Genomic DNA, 15,622 nt, shown 5'->3' with positions numbered 1-15,622 from the left:
AGTCAGAAAAATTGGTGGAAACTTGTCCCTGCTTGTATATGGTGGACCATTTGGAAGAGAGGAACTATAGAGTGTTTGAAATAATTTTGTAGAGAAAATTAAGATGAATTCTATATTTTGTTTTATTTTGGTGTAAAGAAAGCTATGCTGAGGAGGCTGACTCACTAGTCGACATGATAAGATCCTTGTGAAAGCAGTAGCCTAAGCTTGGTGGGGATTTTGTGAAGTCTTCTCCACTGATATGGTGTAATTTAAAATATATGTGTATATATATAGTCGTTACCAGTTTCAATTTTTTTAAAATTTCTGTAAGGCCTGAGCTGGTTTATTAATAACTGCACAATTCACAGTTTAAGTCTCCCATCTGTCTTGAACCATGTCTTTTTAAGCTCAACTTTTTCATTTATCCTGTGTTTCTCTTCCATGCTGACTTTATTATTCCTTTCAGATCCATCATCATGCTCTGTTTCTCTTACTGTTCCATCAGTATTTGAAAGCTCAAAAAAGTCAATATCTGCTTGTACACTATATCATGATAAAGGTCCTGAACCTTGGCTCAGGAAGACTAGTACTGACGCTTGGCTTTCTTCTGGCATGGGGGAGGCAATTGATGGTGCCGATGGGGTAATTCAGGATCAGGGTGATGTATATTGTGTTGTTTGTTATGAAAATGGCACTCTTGAAATATTTGATGTTCCCAGTTTTACTTGTGTTTTCTCTGTTGATAAATTCATTTCTGGGAGGACCTACCTTGTTGACACCTTTATGCAAGACTCGGTCAATGGTCTTCATGCACATTCAAAGAATACTGAGGATGTAATCCGACCTGGACAGAAAGAGAATAGTAAGGACGTGAAGATAAACGTGGTGGAGTTGATGATGCATAGATGGATAGGGAAACATTCCCGCCCTTTTCTTTTTGGGATATTGGCTGATGGGACTATTCTAAGTTACCATGCCTATGTTTTTGAAGGTTCAGAGAATTCTTCTAAAGTTGATGGATCTGTTTCATCACAAAATTCCATTAGTCTTAGTAGTACAAATGCATCTAGGCTCAGAAATTTAAGATTTGTTCGGGTTCCAGTAGACAATTATGCAAGGGAAGAGATGCCATCTGGATCCCAATTACAGCGAATGAATGTTTATAAGAATATTGGTGGTTCTCAAGGAATATTTCTCACCGGATCAAGGCCATCTTGGTTCATGGTGTTTCGTGAACGACTTAGAATACATCCACAGGTTATTGTTAACTTACTTCCATGTGTATTTCACATATTATTGTTGTCGTTTTCTTGGTAGAGTAGAGAGGTTGGTGAAATTAGATTAAGTTGATGCCCGTTTATGCTGGTTATTTGTGGTGCCTGGTTGAGAAATGAACCAGGAAATCATGGTCTTGCCTTGAAGCAACTTTCCTGGACCACAACCATTTAATGTACCTGTAAACCTTTGATGTCTAAGCTAAAAACTTTCACCTTGGGTCATTTACCTGTTATGTACTCTTCTTGACAAGTAATGCTTTGTTGCTGCAGCTGTGTGATGGACCTATTGTTGCCTTCACTGTCCTTCACAATGTTAACTGTAATCACGGACTTATATATGTTACAGCCCTGGTACGTTAATGAAATTACGCTTCTTCCAACTTTCATGTGTCTGTGCTAATGTATTTCTGGATTGCTTTTTGTCACTGCAGGGAACTTTAAAGATTTGCCAACTTCCATCTTTCCTGTCCTATGACAACTATTGGCCAGTGCAAAAGGTGGGAATCCTATTTCTGTAGACCGGTTAAACAATTTTCTTTTCCTTTTACTTGCTCCTTCCTATTTTTCTTTTTTTGGGATCAAGTAAAAAAAAGAAATATATATTTTTTGAAACGGGTTACTTGTATTCCTCAGCATTAAGGGCTATGCTGGTCACCTCCTCCAAAAAGCATTAACAGAGGAGAGAAGATAAGAAAAAAAACAGAAATATTTACTAAGAACCTACAAAATCAACTAAATGGATTTCCTCTTCTATATTTTGTTCTTTACACCAAAAACCCAAGGAAGTAATTACTTTCCATTTAATCTTCTGTATTGAGAATTCTTTTCCTTCAAGAATCCTCTGATTCCTTTCCTTCCAAATATTCCACCAGATGCAAGCAGGTGCTGTGTGTGTTCTGGTATACACCAGTTTAGGCTTGCTAAATTGAAGAATAAAGCCCATACTTGTGTTGTTAATGCAAAAATAAGTGTTTGTTGGTTTTCAGTGCCTCTTTGCATAGTGAGCCACACTCTTCCAAATAGAACTCCATGGCCCTGTTTTCCTTCCTCCAGTTACCGATAGACCCCACTTGTACAATCTGTTGACAGAGAACCTTCCATCTGGGTGTTATCTCCATAATAGTCTGTCTGTGTCCAAATTAGTGCCTGGAAAGCTTTCTATCATCAGTAGTTCAATTACCCCTTATATCTTCCAGTCACTTAACAACCTTCTAAATACCAAATTCCACCCTTGTTGAGACCACAACTCACTGATTTTGCTATTCGGATGCACACTGATAGAATAAAGTCCAGGAAACAAATTTTGAAGAGATCCTTGACCAATCAAGTCTTATTTCCAGAAAAAATAAAACCTTACCCCTCCCAACTTTAACTTTTGTATTAACTTTTAGAGTCGGCCAAAAGCTGGTGATATTCCTCCAAACTATAACTCCATAAGTGGTTGATACTTTATCTGAACACCATTCCCCTTCTTGGCTGAATTTGTGTTGCATCACCTCTTTCCATAGTGCATGCTCCTCTTGGTTGTACCTCAATAGCCACTTGCTTACCAGATTTTTGTTATGTAACATGAGCTTCCTTACTCCCAAACCCCCATAATTCCTCCCTTTTTGAGCTTCTGCCCATTTGACCAACTGAAACTGCTCTCAATTTTATTTCATTGCCAGAGGAAATTCCTTGTCAAAGCATCTAGAATTTTGACCACCTCACCAGGTATAGGGAAAAGGGACTTTAAATAAGATCTAGTATAGAGTTTATTAAAATGACTACCCCCCAATGAAAGATATTGAGACTTCCAAAGTGCCAACTTCCTCTCAGGCTTCTTAATAATTCCATCCCAAATAGTAATGGCTTTATGGTTTGCCCCCAATGGCATGCCTAGATAGACCGTTGGTAGCCTCCCTACCTTGCACCTCAAGATGTTTGCTAGTGTTTGTATCTGTTGAACTTCTTTTAGCAACTTCTTTTACAGGAAATATATGTCTTTTTCTCCAGTTAACTTTGAGTCCAGAACAAGCCTCAAAAACTACCAGAATCACACTTAAATAGCATATAGCTGTTCCTGGTTTGCTTCACAAAACACTATTGTATCATCAACATACAGTAAATCTGTCATCTCCATACTCTCTTTGCCCTTATTCTTATATTGAAACCTCATATCCAATTATTTTCCAACGCTTTCCTCATTAAACTGTCAAATCCCTCCGTAGCTAAAATAAAAAGGAACGGATATAGAGGATTCCCCCGTTTAAGTCCTCTTTCTGCATGAAAAAAACTTACGGGTTCTCCATTAACAAGGATGGAGAACCTGGTGATTTTAATACAAAGTCTATCCAACCGAGCCATCTATTTCCAAATCCCATTTGTCTAAGAGTGTTGATCAGGAACTTCCAATTTAAATGGCCATAGGCTTTCTCAGTATCCAACTTGCACATAACCACCGGTACATCTCCTCTAATTCTAGTGTCAATCCACTCACTGGTAATTAAAGCAACTTCCATTATCTGTCTACCTTTAATGAAGGCCATCTGATGTTTTTTCACAAGCTTGCTTATCACCCTCTTCCATCTTTCTGCTAGAACCTTGGCTATGATTTGTACACCCCTGTGATCAAACTAATTTGTGTAAAATCTCTCAGATCATTTGCCCCCACCTTCTTCTGAATCAAAGCTACAAATGTAGTATTAAAACTTTTTCCAAATTTCTGTAGAGTGTTGAAGTTGTGGAAGGTCAACTTAGTCTTCCTTTATAGTTTCCCAGAAAGTTGCAAAAAAAATCAATGTGTAACCATCGGGGCCAGGTGCCTTGTCTGCTGCACACATTTTGATCCCTTCTAACACCTGTTCCTTTTCAAACCTTCTTGTAAGCCGTTGTTGCTCCTCCATACTACTAGTTTGAACATAAAAGATATTAATTTTTTTTGATAGAAATCCACAATGGACCTCTTAATCTCCACAGAATTAGAGGACATAACCCCATCGATCATCAAAGAATCTATAGTGTTGATTCTCTTACGCGCAGTAGCCATTCTGTGGAAATTCTTTGTGTTCTAGCCGTTTGTTCGTACTCTATGGCTCATTGTGTTTGTGCTTTCATCATTTACTCATCATTAGTAAGAGGTCTGGCTTTTTGTATGATTTCCAAGCTTCCAATTTGTTCCAGAAGTTGGTCCTTTCTAGCCCTCCAGTAACCTTTATTCTCCTTGCTCCATTCTTTGAGTTTTACTTTCAAAAGACTCAATTTTGTTGTTAACTTATAGTTTGCTCTTCCTGTCACATTAAAAGAATTCCACCAGTCTTGTACTTTGCATTTGAACCCCTCCACATTCAGCCTCCATTTTTCAAACTTGAAATATGATCTGTTGAAGACATCATCCCCACATGACAACAAAATTGGATTATGGTCAGAATCCAAACTAGGCAAGGAACTCTGTCTGAGTTGATTAAACAATTTGTCCCAAGGAAATGAATGCATGAATCTGTCAATCCGTGATGCATTTCTACGATTTGACCTGATTAAACAATTTGTCCCAAGGAAATGAATGTATGAATCTGTCAATCCGTGATGCATTTCTATGATTTGACCCTCCTCTCCAAGTGTAAGATCCTCCAAATCAAGGGGGGTCAAGTAGCTCTAGTTCATTGATACAACTAGAGAAGTCTTTCATTGCTCCTGAAAGTTTGGTATGATTTGTCTTTTCTGAAGGCAATCTAGTAGTGTTGAAATCGCCACAAACCACCCGAGGTCCTTCACAGAAACTCTTCATTGCACCTAGTTCTTCCCCGAGCTCATTCCTTTCATTTCTATCACATGAATCATATACTGCTGTATATGTTGCTCGGACTCTTAACAAATGACACGGGTGCGACATCAAAAGAGAAGAGTCCGTGCAACTAAGACTGCTGTAAGAAACCAATTGAGATCTACGTTAATGCCACTCAACTTGCAAGTGATCATCTGATTTCCACTCTCCGCCATCTCCCCCTTCCAAGACCTTTATCCCACATAGTAATTATACTCCCTTTACTACCTAATGCCATCCAAATCCCCACCCCCACCCCACCCCCCACACCCACACCCACACCCACACTCACCCCAATCTATTACCCTCTAATTGTTGACTATGATCTCCTACTGCTTCCTATAATTTTGTCTCCACCAAAACATTGCCTATAAAAGGTTCTTATCAAGAGTTAAATAAGAAGTCTAAAGTTAAATTGTTTCCAAATATTGTAATATGCTTTTTTTTGGATTAGACTAATAAAGAAAAGTGCCATATAAACTGGAATGGGGGAGTATATGTTCACATATTATTTTAAGCACTCTTTAAAATTTTTTACTCTATGCATATAGAAATATTGTTTTCAAACGTCATTTTTGTTTCTAATGCTCTTTCTATGTTTTTCTATTTTAAAAAACTGCAAAAAACAAATACTTTAAGGGGGGTTGTTTGGTATTCTTTTTCAACCTATGTATAAATAACTAACAATCTATTGTGTATTGAAGTGTGTATTGCTAATATCAAGGATTTCTAGGTATTAGCAATGCAACGGTTTTAATGCATGCATTAAAATGATTAAAGATCCAATTGCCCCTCAAAACCTTTTTTACATCTTTTCTACCATAGTAGTGGAGGGTATCTTTGTAAATTATGGATGCTGTTTTGATAGCTAATGAATGCATAGAGACCAGACAAAGGAGTAATAAGCCAGGAATTGTATGAAAGCTGGACGTACAAAAAGCTTATGACTTCTTAAACTGGGACTTTCTTATACAAATGTTTGAAAGTAGGTTTCGGGGCCAGGTGGATAAGATGGATAAAATATTGTTTTGGCACTGTCAGGCTCTCTATACTTGTGAATAGAGTACCCACTGGCTTTTCCCCTTCCAAACGAGGCCTGAGACGGGGTTCCTCTTTCCCCATTTTTATTCATCTTAGCTATGGAAGGAATGAGTAATCTTATTAATACAGCAAGGGGAAAAGGGTGGATCAAGGGGTTCCAAGCAGGAGAACTTTCTAGTTTGGAGGTAACTCATCTACAATATGCAGATGACACATTGGAAGTTTGTGGAGCTGAGACAAAACAAATACTGATTTTGAGGGTCATTTTTGAAGCTGTCTCTGGTCTCCACATTAACTGGGAGAAAAGCTTCATCTATCCTATCAATAGTGTGCTTAGCACAGAAGTTTTGACCAAAACACTAGGAGGCAAGGTTGGGGAGCTTCCAACTACTTACCTAGGTATGCCTTTGGGAGCTAAAAGTAAGTCCAAAGGCATATGGAATGGGGTACTGGAAAATGTGAAAAGAGACTCACCAGCTGGAAGAGTCAGTACTTGTCCTTGGGAGGAAGATTGACTTTAATTAACAGTGTGATGGATGCATTACCCTCTTATATGATGTCAGTCTTCCCTATGCCTGCCCGTGTATCTAATAGCATTGATGCTCTTAGAAGAAATTTCTTATGGCAAGGCAGTGAAGATGAGAAGTTTCATCTTGTTAAATGGAAAGAACTGATGGTGAGTAAAAATACAGGAGGCCTAGGCATAAGAAATCTGAGGAAACAAAACCAGAGCCTAATGATGAAGTGGTTGTGGAAGCTTGCAAATGAAGATAACATGCTCTGGAAAGAGGTCATCGTAGCAAAATATGGCATGGAAGATAAGTGGATGACTAAAATGATAAGTACTCCATATAAATGCACTGTGTGGAGGGGAATCAGAAATCTATGGCCATTGCTATATCATAGAACCAAGGTAGAAGTGGGAGATGGGTCAAAGACATCCTTCTGGGAGGATAAGTGAAACGGGTCTGTCCCTATGAAACAGTTGCATCCTGAATTGTTCACTTTATGCCAACATCAACAGGCCATTGTGGCTACAATGTGGACTGGCCAAGGATGGAATTTGTTCTTAAGGAGGAACCTTCAGGATTGGGAGATTGACAAAGTGGCAGAATTTCAAGATTCAGTAGGCTCTTCCAGTAACCTCATTGAAAAGGACTTATTAGTTTGGCAGAATGATACCAAAGGTCAATTCTCAGTAAATTCTGTGTATAAGGAAGTCAACAAGAATGCTGGACAGGAGATAGAATGGCCATGAAAGATCATCTGGAAACCAAAAGTATCCTACAGAGTAAACTGCTTCATGTGGCTATTAACAAAAGAAGCAGTTTCGACGCATGAAAATCTAAAGAAAAGAGGCTATCAGTTGGCTTCGAGATGTACTTTATGTGGAGAACATGCTGAGACAATTAACCATCTTTTTTTGCATTTTACATGGACAGAACAATTATGGAGAATGTTCATCTGTCTAAAGGGGATAAGATGGGTGAAACCAGGGAGCATTAAAGGAATCCTGAGCAGCTGGAATAGAGATGGCAATGCTTCTGACAAGGAGAAGAGATCGAAACTTATCCCGGCATGTATTTGGTGGACAATCTGGAAAGAGAGAAACACCAGGAGTTTTGAAAATTGGCAGAATAGCTTACAGAAGATCAAGAAGATGGACTGCTTAGCTCTTTTCTATTTTGGTGTGAACAAGATATATTAACTAGGACAGAAGATATCTTTGATGTGCTAGTTATAAGTAGCAGTTTAGACTAAGACTATTTTATTCTGTAAGTTATAAAACTTTTGAAGGGGAACTACACTTTTGTTGTTGTATACCTGAGGATATATAGATTAAAGTTGCCAGTTTCAGAAAAAAAAATACATGCATTGCTAATGCAAACATTACTAACACACTTCATTTAGCATTATTCTAATACACTCGATCAAACGACCCCTAAAGGAAATTCAAAAGTGGTTTCTTAATTATGTCTTATTATATTGATCCTCTAGATATATTATGATTGATCTGCTTTTGATGAGCTAAGGCAACACAATAATTGTGCTTGTGTCAAGTTTATTTATAGATAACCAATTGAGGAAAGAGGTTAGAAATTCTGGGCACTTCGGATGAGAGCTTCAACAGAGATAATATGATTGTATAATGGCTAACTAAATGATTGATGAAAGTGATTACTAATTGGAAGAATTTGTGCAGTGGCCAACTAATGGATTGATTGGAGGGATTTTTTAGTATAGTTTCAAAGCAAGGTATAATTGCATCTCGAGCAGTTCAACTACTGGTCAAGGAATGTCAATTATCCTATTATAAATATAGCATGTTGTTCAGCTTTTTCAATTATATTAAGAGCTCCTCCCTGTGAAAATAATTAAAGTTATGCATATGAACTGTTGCTAATGTTTTCCCATTAGTTAGAGTACAAAATCATTAGTACATAAAGTTGAATATTTTTTTCTCCCAATGGATATCTGACTTTTAACATTTCTCGTCTTTCTTCTCGTTTATTCTTGGAACTGGGTTGCAGATACCACTAAAGGGAACACCACATCAAGTTGCTTATTTTGCTGAGAAGAATGTTTACTCAGTTATAGTTTCAGTTCCAGTGAGTATATACTCCATCCTCTGTTATCTATTTGTGGTTTTTGAGATTAATGTATTAACATATGTTGGTAGGCTGGTAATATTTTGCTTTCAAGAGTTAGGCTGGTAATACAGATGCTCAGAGATGAGTCATTAAGCATACAGCAATTTGCGTACTACAGAGCTTTCCTACCCATGAATGCACAACACAGAATTGTTAGTTGACTACACTTATGGTCAGTGATCTGTGTGTCCCCCTCCAAACCCCACTCAACACACACACACAAAAATAAAATAAAATAAAATAAAAGAAGAGGAACTAAGATAGAAAGAAAATGTGAATCATTGGTGGAAAAAACAGAGGCTAGCATTAATATTACTGGCTTCATTTCATACAGTTCTGCTTATTTCCGACAGGTTCTTAAGCCATTGAATCAAGTCCTATCATCTATAGCTGATCAAGAGGTTGGTCAGCAGTTTGATCCTGATAATTTAAATTATGAAGGAAGCTATCCCATAGAAGAATTTGAGGTTCGGATTTTGGAACCAGAAAAATCTGGTGGGCCCTGGAAAACAAGGGCAAGTATTCCTATGCAAAGTTCTGAAAATGCTCTAACCGTGAGGATGGTTACTTTATTTGTGAGTTTAATCTTATTCCTCTTCTTTCTCTTTTTATTGTTTGTTTTTAATATTGAGTACAAGCTCTCCAAAAAGAATTTCAAACTTAATTTTTGTTCTTTATAAAATAATTCAATGTTTATTTCCTCTCTCAGACTTGGCTGATTCAATTCTTTGAAGGTCAAGTTACTACCTTCTTGTTAGATTCTTAACATTGATAACCTCATTTATTGAGAATAAAATATCTGGGGAGGGTGGTATTTCTTTAATAAAAAGCTACAACTTTTGGAATTCCAACTTGGAAAATACAAGATACTGTTCTAGTGGTACATACATTCAACTCTTCTGTGCATTTTCTCTGTTGAATGTCACAATTACCTAAAGTAGAGTTTCTGAAGCTCCAGTTTCCCTTTGAAAAGCTCTCCTTGAAGTGATCTGTTTAAAAATCTTAAGATATTTCTCACCCTTAAGTCGGAAGTAGAAATGAAAGTACCATGGTAAGGAAATTTGTTGGTTCCCCTAATTTCACTATCAATTGAAATGTAACCTGCGCTATTTTGTCTCCTCCCCTTTCCAAAAGAAAGAAGAAAATAAAACAAAACCTGGAGCACTACTTGAATACTACTTTGGTAGGAACATGAGGAGACTGCTAAATCTTCTCTTTGTGGAGACTTTCAAAAACTAATCATTTCCTCTTTTTTTCAATGTTCTACAACAGAATACAAAAACGAAAGAGAATGAAACACTTTTGGCAGTGGGAACTGCTTACGTGCAAGGGGAGGATGTGGCTGCAAGGGGGCGTGTGCTTTTGTTTTCTATAGATCGAACTGCTGATAATTCACGAACATTGGTATCTCCCACCACATGGCTTTTGGCTTCCATATTTCGTCCTTTTTTGGGGGCAAAATGAGTTGTTTTACTCTCTTCTTTTAATTGGTTTCAGGTCTCAGAAGTCTACTCAAAGGAATTAAAGGGTGCTATACCTGCTTTAGCTTCACTTCAAGGTCACTTGTTGATAGCTTCTGGTCCTAAAATTATCTTGCATAAATGGACGGGTTCTGAATTGAATGGAGTTGCCTTTTGTGACTATCCTCCACTTCATGCTGTGAGCCTAAATATTGTAAGTACAATTTTTAGTGGCTTTTCCTTCATTTCTGAGGAATATTATCAGATCAAATCCTGTTAAGGCTTAGTACTTGGGTGTTTTATTCAGTAAGTTTTCATTTCATCTGGGGAAGTTATGTAAATCATGGTTCGTTTAATTTGTAATTATTGAAGTTTAAGAATGTGGATCAATGGTAGCTGATAGCCCACCCTCTTCCGAATTTGCATAGAGGATATAAAAGCTTATGAATATAATCTGAGATTTAACAATATAAGCTCACAAGGAATTGCATAATTTATAATCTTAAAGAGTGGTGAGTTTAACATTAAAAAGAAGGTCTAGTGGATATCCCACTTTTGCACACCAGGGTTGTGAAAATCCACTAGAAGTGGCAGGTGTGCCTAGATTGAGGAGTTCCTATCATAATGCTGTAAAAAGTGCATAAGATGCAGTCATGAATCATGATTTGGTGAATCCAAGTTCTGCAGTTCCTATTATTCTGCATTGTTGGTAACAATTACAGAATTTGATGAGATAAATCATTTTGCAAGAGCTCAGTGTGCTTTAAAATCGTGTGCCCTGTACCCAACCCTGAGTATATGCTTAGACCAAAAACAAAGTGGAAAATAACTTGAATGAAATGTTATGAAAGGAGCAACACTCTGCTAGTAGTTTCTTTTATCTATAGAAAGATTCAGATTGGTTGTCCTATATCTATTACTTGTAGTTGGACAAATTTTTTTGGTGGCTCAAGCTACAAAGAGAATCAAATTGACTGTTGGGGAGGAGCACATAATTTATTGTTTATTCTCTAAAACCTTGTCAATTTCCATAAATGAGGGATCTAATAGTACCTTTTCATTCTTGGACAAACGATATTAAATCATGAAAGTATTTGTAGTTCTCTTTGTTTAGTTTCCTAAAGCTTCTCACAAAAAAAATATTCTGAATGTTTTCCATACATTTTCCTTCAATGTTGTTATTATAGGTGAAGAACTTTATTCTTCTTGGAGACATTCACAAGAGTATATCCTTCGTCAGTTGGAAAGAGCCTCAACTGAGTTTATTGGCTAAAGATTTTAGTCCTCTTGATTGTTTAGCAACAGAGTTTTTGATTGATGGTAGCACTCTCAGTCTTGTAGTTTCAGATGATCAAAAGAATGTTCAGGTAAGTTGTGGTTTTATATTTTTCTGTATTGTCGATGCAATAACTTTCGTGATAAAATACAGACCTTAGATCTAAGCAACCCCAAAAACTAGTTTAGAAGTTGAGGTTGTCCAAGACGATATAATGACAACTACCCATTTCCTCCACATACCAAGCTTACCAACCATAGCATGGACAACATAACATGGAGGCTAACATTGAAACACACAATAACATGGATGAGCCTAGCTTTGGTACATAAGGATAAGAAATGAATTTTGGGCCTAACTCAACCTCAAAGCTAGCTCATAAGGCGCGGGCTGTCCAAAACCATATGAGGAGACAACCTATTACCTCCACAAATGTGGGACATGTAAACCTTGAAGGCCATTGCTCTTCTGTGGAACTTTAAGTTCACAGAACAAGTTCACTCTAATAGCATGTGTACACCCAATGTCTAGGATTAGTTGAATACCCATAAGTTGATTTGCTCTAACTTCTTCATATGATGCAAAACTTGTTGCCTATCACCTTTGTTTGAGTGGGTAAAAGTCCTACATTCATTAGCTAGCATTTGGGGTTGGGTTAGGCCCATATGCCATGTTTTCACATGGTATCGGACAGATCCATTCCTGTTTGTGCTCCCAGTCCACGCTCCAGTGGTCCTGGGCGTGTAGGGGGTTGTTAAAGTTGGTAAAAGTCCCCCATTAGTTGGGGAATGGACTGGTGGTCTCCTTATATGAACTTGGGCAATCTTCCCATCACGAGCTAGCTTTTGGAGTTGAGTTAGCTCAAGTGCCATATCTTTACAATTTTCAACCTGAGAGTTTTGTTTTTTTGTTCTCTATTCAGCTATCTCCTGTACCACTTTTTTTTATTACTATTATTATTGTTATTATGGACTTTTTTGTGCTTTCTTTCCTTCGGGTTGGAGAAGGGTCTCTCACTGATTAGAAAAAGGTGGATGAATTTGCTATGATATGACTATTCTAATGCATGAAAATGATACAAACTAGCTTTTTCCACTGAGCATGTCGTGAGCAAATTCAATTTTGAGTCACAGAATTTTATAGTTTCCTTGGATGATATTCGAAAGTGAAGTTTGTGACCTGCAACGTAGTTATGGAAAGTATATAACTAGTCATACTTGCAATAGTTATTCAGATATATGTTGGTCAGTATCACTGATCTTGCAATAGCATCTTGATAATGGTATCTAGCCAAGAGGTTAATATCTTTTTTTACTTCCTACTGCTATTATTTTTAGCAATGGTTTGAAGACTTGCGATGTTATTCAAATTTAATCAGGGGCTTTGATATCAGACTCTAATTACTTATACTTGCTTAAATGTAGATATTCTACTATGCTCCAAAGGTGTCAGAAAGTTGGAAAGGGCAGAAGCTTCTGTCTAGGGCTGAGTTCCATGTTGGTTCTCGCATTACAAAGTTTCTACGCTTGCAGTTGCTTCCCACTACATCTGAACGAACTGCTACCACTCCTGGCTCTGATAAAACTAATCGCTTCGCTACAGTGTTTGGCACTTTAGAAGGCAGCCTTGGCTGTATAGCCCCTCTGGATGAACTTACTTTTCGTAGGCTTCAGTCCCTGCAGAAAAAGCTTGTCACTGCTGTTACCCATGTTGCTGGATTAAATCCAAGATCTTTCCGCCAGTTCCGTTCAAATGGAAAAGCTCATCGGCCTGGTCCAGACAACATAGTTGACTGTGAGCTGCTATCCCAGTAAGTAGTCTTTGGAACTATCTAGCACTTCTTTTTAGTTTACTCAAATTTTGTTTTTAAGTGTTGCCAACTTCCTTGTTTAGACAGTTGAGTATGTACCATATTATGTTTGGTGGTACCTTCTCAAAATAAATTATGTTTGGTAGTAAGTGAAAAGGAAGTGTCTTGCCTTGTGATGAGATTGAAGAGCTCCATGACCATGACTACAATAATTTGTTTCTCAAGACTGGTTTGGGGTACTCTAGATCTCACACTCATTCCTACACGGACATACAAGTCTCTGACAAGGTTAAAAGAGCATTGGCTAATGCATGACATAATATACATTCAGGAAAAAAAATAGATGACCTATTAAATGTGTCACAACACCAAAGCATTCATCCTAACTGGTTAGTTTAACTTTCCATTAGAGGATTTTTAAGTCTCATTTTGTCATCTTCATTTCTCATAGTGTCACATTAATGACTGGTGCATAGGGAGGTCTATGGAGGACATGATTATATCTACACTACTGACCTCCGAGTTACCATTTATATATGCTACTTATGCGTTATCATATGTGATCACTTTTGATCTTGACGAGATGCTGTATGACTGCATATCTTTCTCAGTAAGTTTTATTAGAGAGTATACATATTCTTGTTTGTTTCATAAGAGTTCTCAAAGGGATTTGTAACCTCCCAAGGGATGCACCTTATGAAACAAACTTTGGTTAGGCCGTTTTCCCTCTTGAGACATACTCTCTCTATTTCTTTCCCTGAAAGTGTTCAAGTTTGTGTGCAAATTCCTAGAATAAGGTTACTTATCCCTTATTTGTTGTGTAAGGGTTTTCAAGGATTCTATTATGTCTTGGGCTGCTTCACCCATTCCTTTAAGGTTTTGAGTTGGATACTCAGCTTTTTTTCTCTGTGCCCAAGACAATTAGCATAGAGCAGTGCCAAAACTATGCAAGGGCTTAAGCTCAAAGCACTATCAAAATTTGTGAAATTTGTGACAAGACACTGTATCTCAATCTTTTTGACAACGTTGATCAGTTGTAGTAGCATCTGTATTCGTATCATTAATGTATATATCTTGTTCATTTTGCAGCTATGAGATGCTCCCATTGGAGGAACAGCTTGAGATAGCTCAGCAGATCGGAACCACTCGGATGCAAATAATGTCAAACTTGAATGACATGATCTTGGGTACAAGTTTCTTATAATGTAGCTTTAATGAGGACGGATAGATCAGAAACCAATGTAGCTAATTTGAAGGAAGTGGGGTACTGAAGCATTCCAGAAGAAATCTTTGACCAGTTAAAAGCCTTCAGTAATCATCCTCGTAGAAGTAAGGCTGCTTTTAACTCCCAACAAGCTGTTTCCTCACAAATCATGAATCTGAAGAGCGTTGCAGTCATCATTCTCGTCAAGAGCAGCGTTGGTTCTCTGTTGTCATTGATGGATGTATATGAATTAGGTGTATGAAATCCAGGGTCATTTATTATGTATTGCTGCTTAAGATGAAAGGTGAAGCTTGATCTTCTATAACCAATCATTGCTTATCTTGTAGATTATGTTTATGATGCATAAGTGATTACACCATCACCAAAGTTCGCAACTATTGCATATTTTCTGGCACCTCGCTCCATATTCCGAATGACTAAGAGCAACACTTTCATTTCCAGAGTTTTTTCTTCTTTCCTTAAAGCATTCTGTGTTTGTAGTTCATACTGATTCGTTCTAGAAACATACTATGTGGTGGGTGGATGATACTCGAATTGAAAACCCTTGTCAGTTTCACCATACCCTTACTTCCAATTCTGATTCTTTTCTTTTATGTATGCATCCTTTCTTAACTAATGATTGCTAAACTAGTTCAAAATCTGGGTTAAAGCGTTGCACGTGTGTATACTCAGGATGGTGATGATAGATGTGAACATTTGGAAAGAATGTTCCAATGGTCAATGGAGAAAAGCTCTAGTTATTGATGCCATGGCTTCTCAAAAGAGAAGAAAAAGTGGAGTTTATTGGACGCATTAGTAAATACTTAATAGATGGACAACCCATATTGGTCTAGTTGAAGTAGTTGTCTGATAATATTTGTGGTACAGATATGTTTAATCTGTTACTTTTTGCCCAAAAAAAAGAGCTGTAGTATGCAATTGTCTATGAACCTAGCTAATAGATACCTGATTATTCATGGTATGATTTATTCCTATTTTTACTTAAATGACATGTGTTATGTCACCAATTTGCCGACGCACTAAGTCGAAGGGCCGAGTTGGCATTCAACAAGTTCGAATTAGAATAGATAGCATCCATGAGCCGTCCCCGAACGCAAA

At 37.5% G+C, this 15,622-nt stretch overlaps 1 protein-coding gene across 1 annotated transcript in view; it reads left to right on the top strand.

Annotated features, from left to right (window-relative positions):
* Window positions 1-15,162, top strand: part of LOC101246111 (cleavage and polyadenylation specificity factor subunit 1) — a 39,910-nt gene extending 24,748 nt beyond the window's left edge. The window contains exons 17-26 of the mRNA XM_010319165.4: window positions 449-1,239; window positions 1,530-1,610; window positions 1,691-1,756; window positions 8,634-8,711; window positions 9,107-9,328; window positions 10,026-10,157; window positions 10,251-10,427; window positions 11,401-11,580; window positions 12,914-13,299; window positions 14,389-15,162. Of these exons, the coding sequence (XP_010317467.1) occupies window positions 449-1,239; window positions 1,530-1,610; window positions 1,691-1,756; window positions 8,634-8,711; window positions 9,107-9,328; window positions 10,026-10,157; window positions 10,251-10,427; window positions 11,401-11,580; window positions 12,914-13,299; window positions 14,389-14,503 (2,228 nt within the window). The 3' untranslated portion in view covers window positions 14,504-15,162. The remainder of the gene's footprint in view (window positions 1-448; window positions 1,240-1,529; window positions 1,611-1,690; window positions 1,757-8,633; window positions 8,712-9,106; window positions 9,329-10,025; window positions 10,158-10,250; window positions 10,428-11,400; window positions 11,581-12,913; window positions 13,300-14,388) is intronic.
* The last annotated feature ends 460 nt before the right edge of the window (window positions 15,163-15,622 follow it).

This window comes from Solanum lycopersicum, chromosome 3 (genome assembly GCF_036512215.1).
Source record: "Solanum lycopersicum chromosome 3, SLM_r2.1".
Classification (NCBI taxonomy): domain Eukaryota; kingdom Viridiplantae; phylum Streptophyta; class Magnoliopsida; order Solanales; family Solanaceae; genus Solanum; species Solanum lycopersicum.
This window is presented reverse-complemented; position numbering and strand designations above follow the sequence as displayed.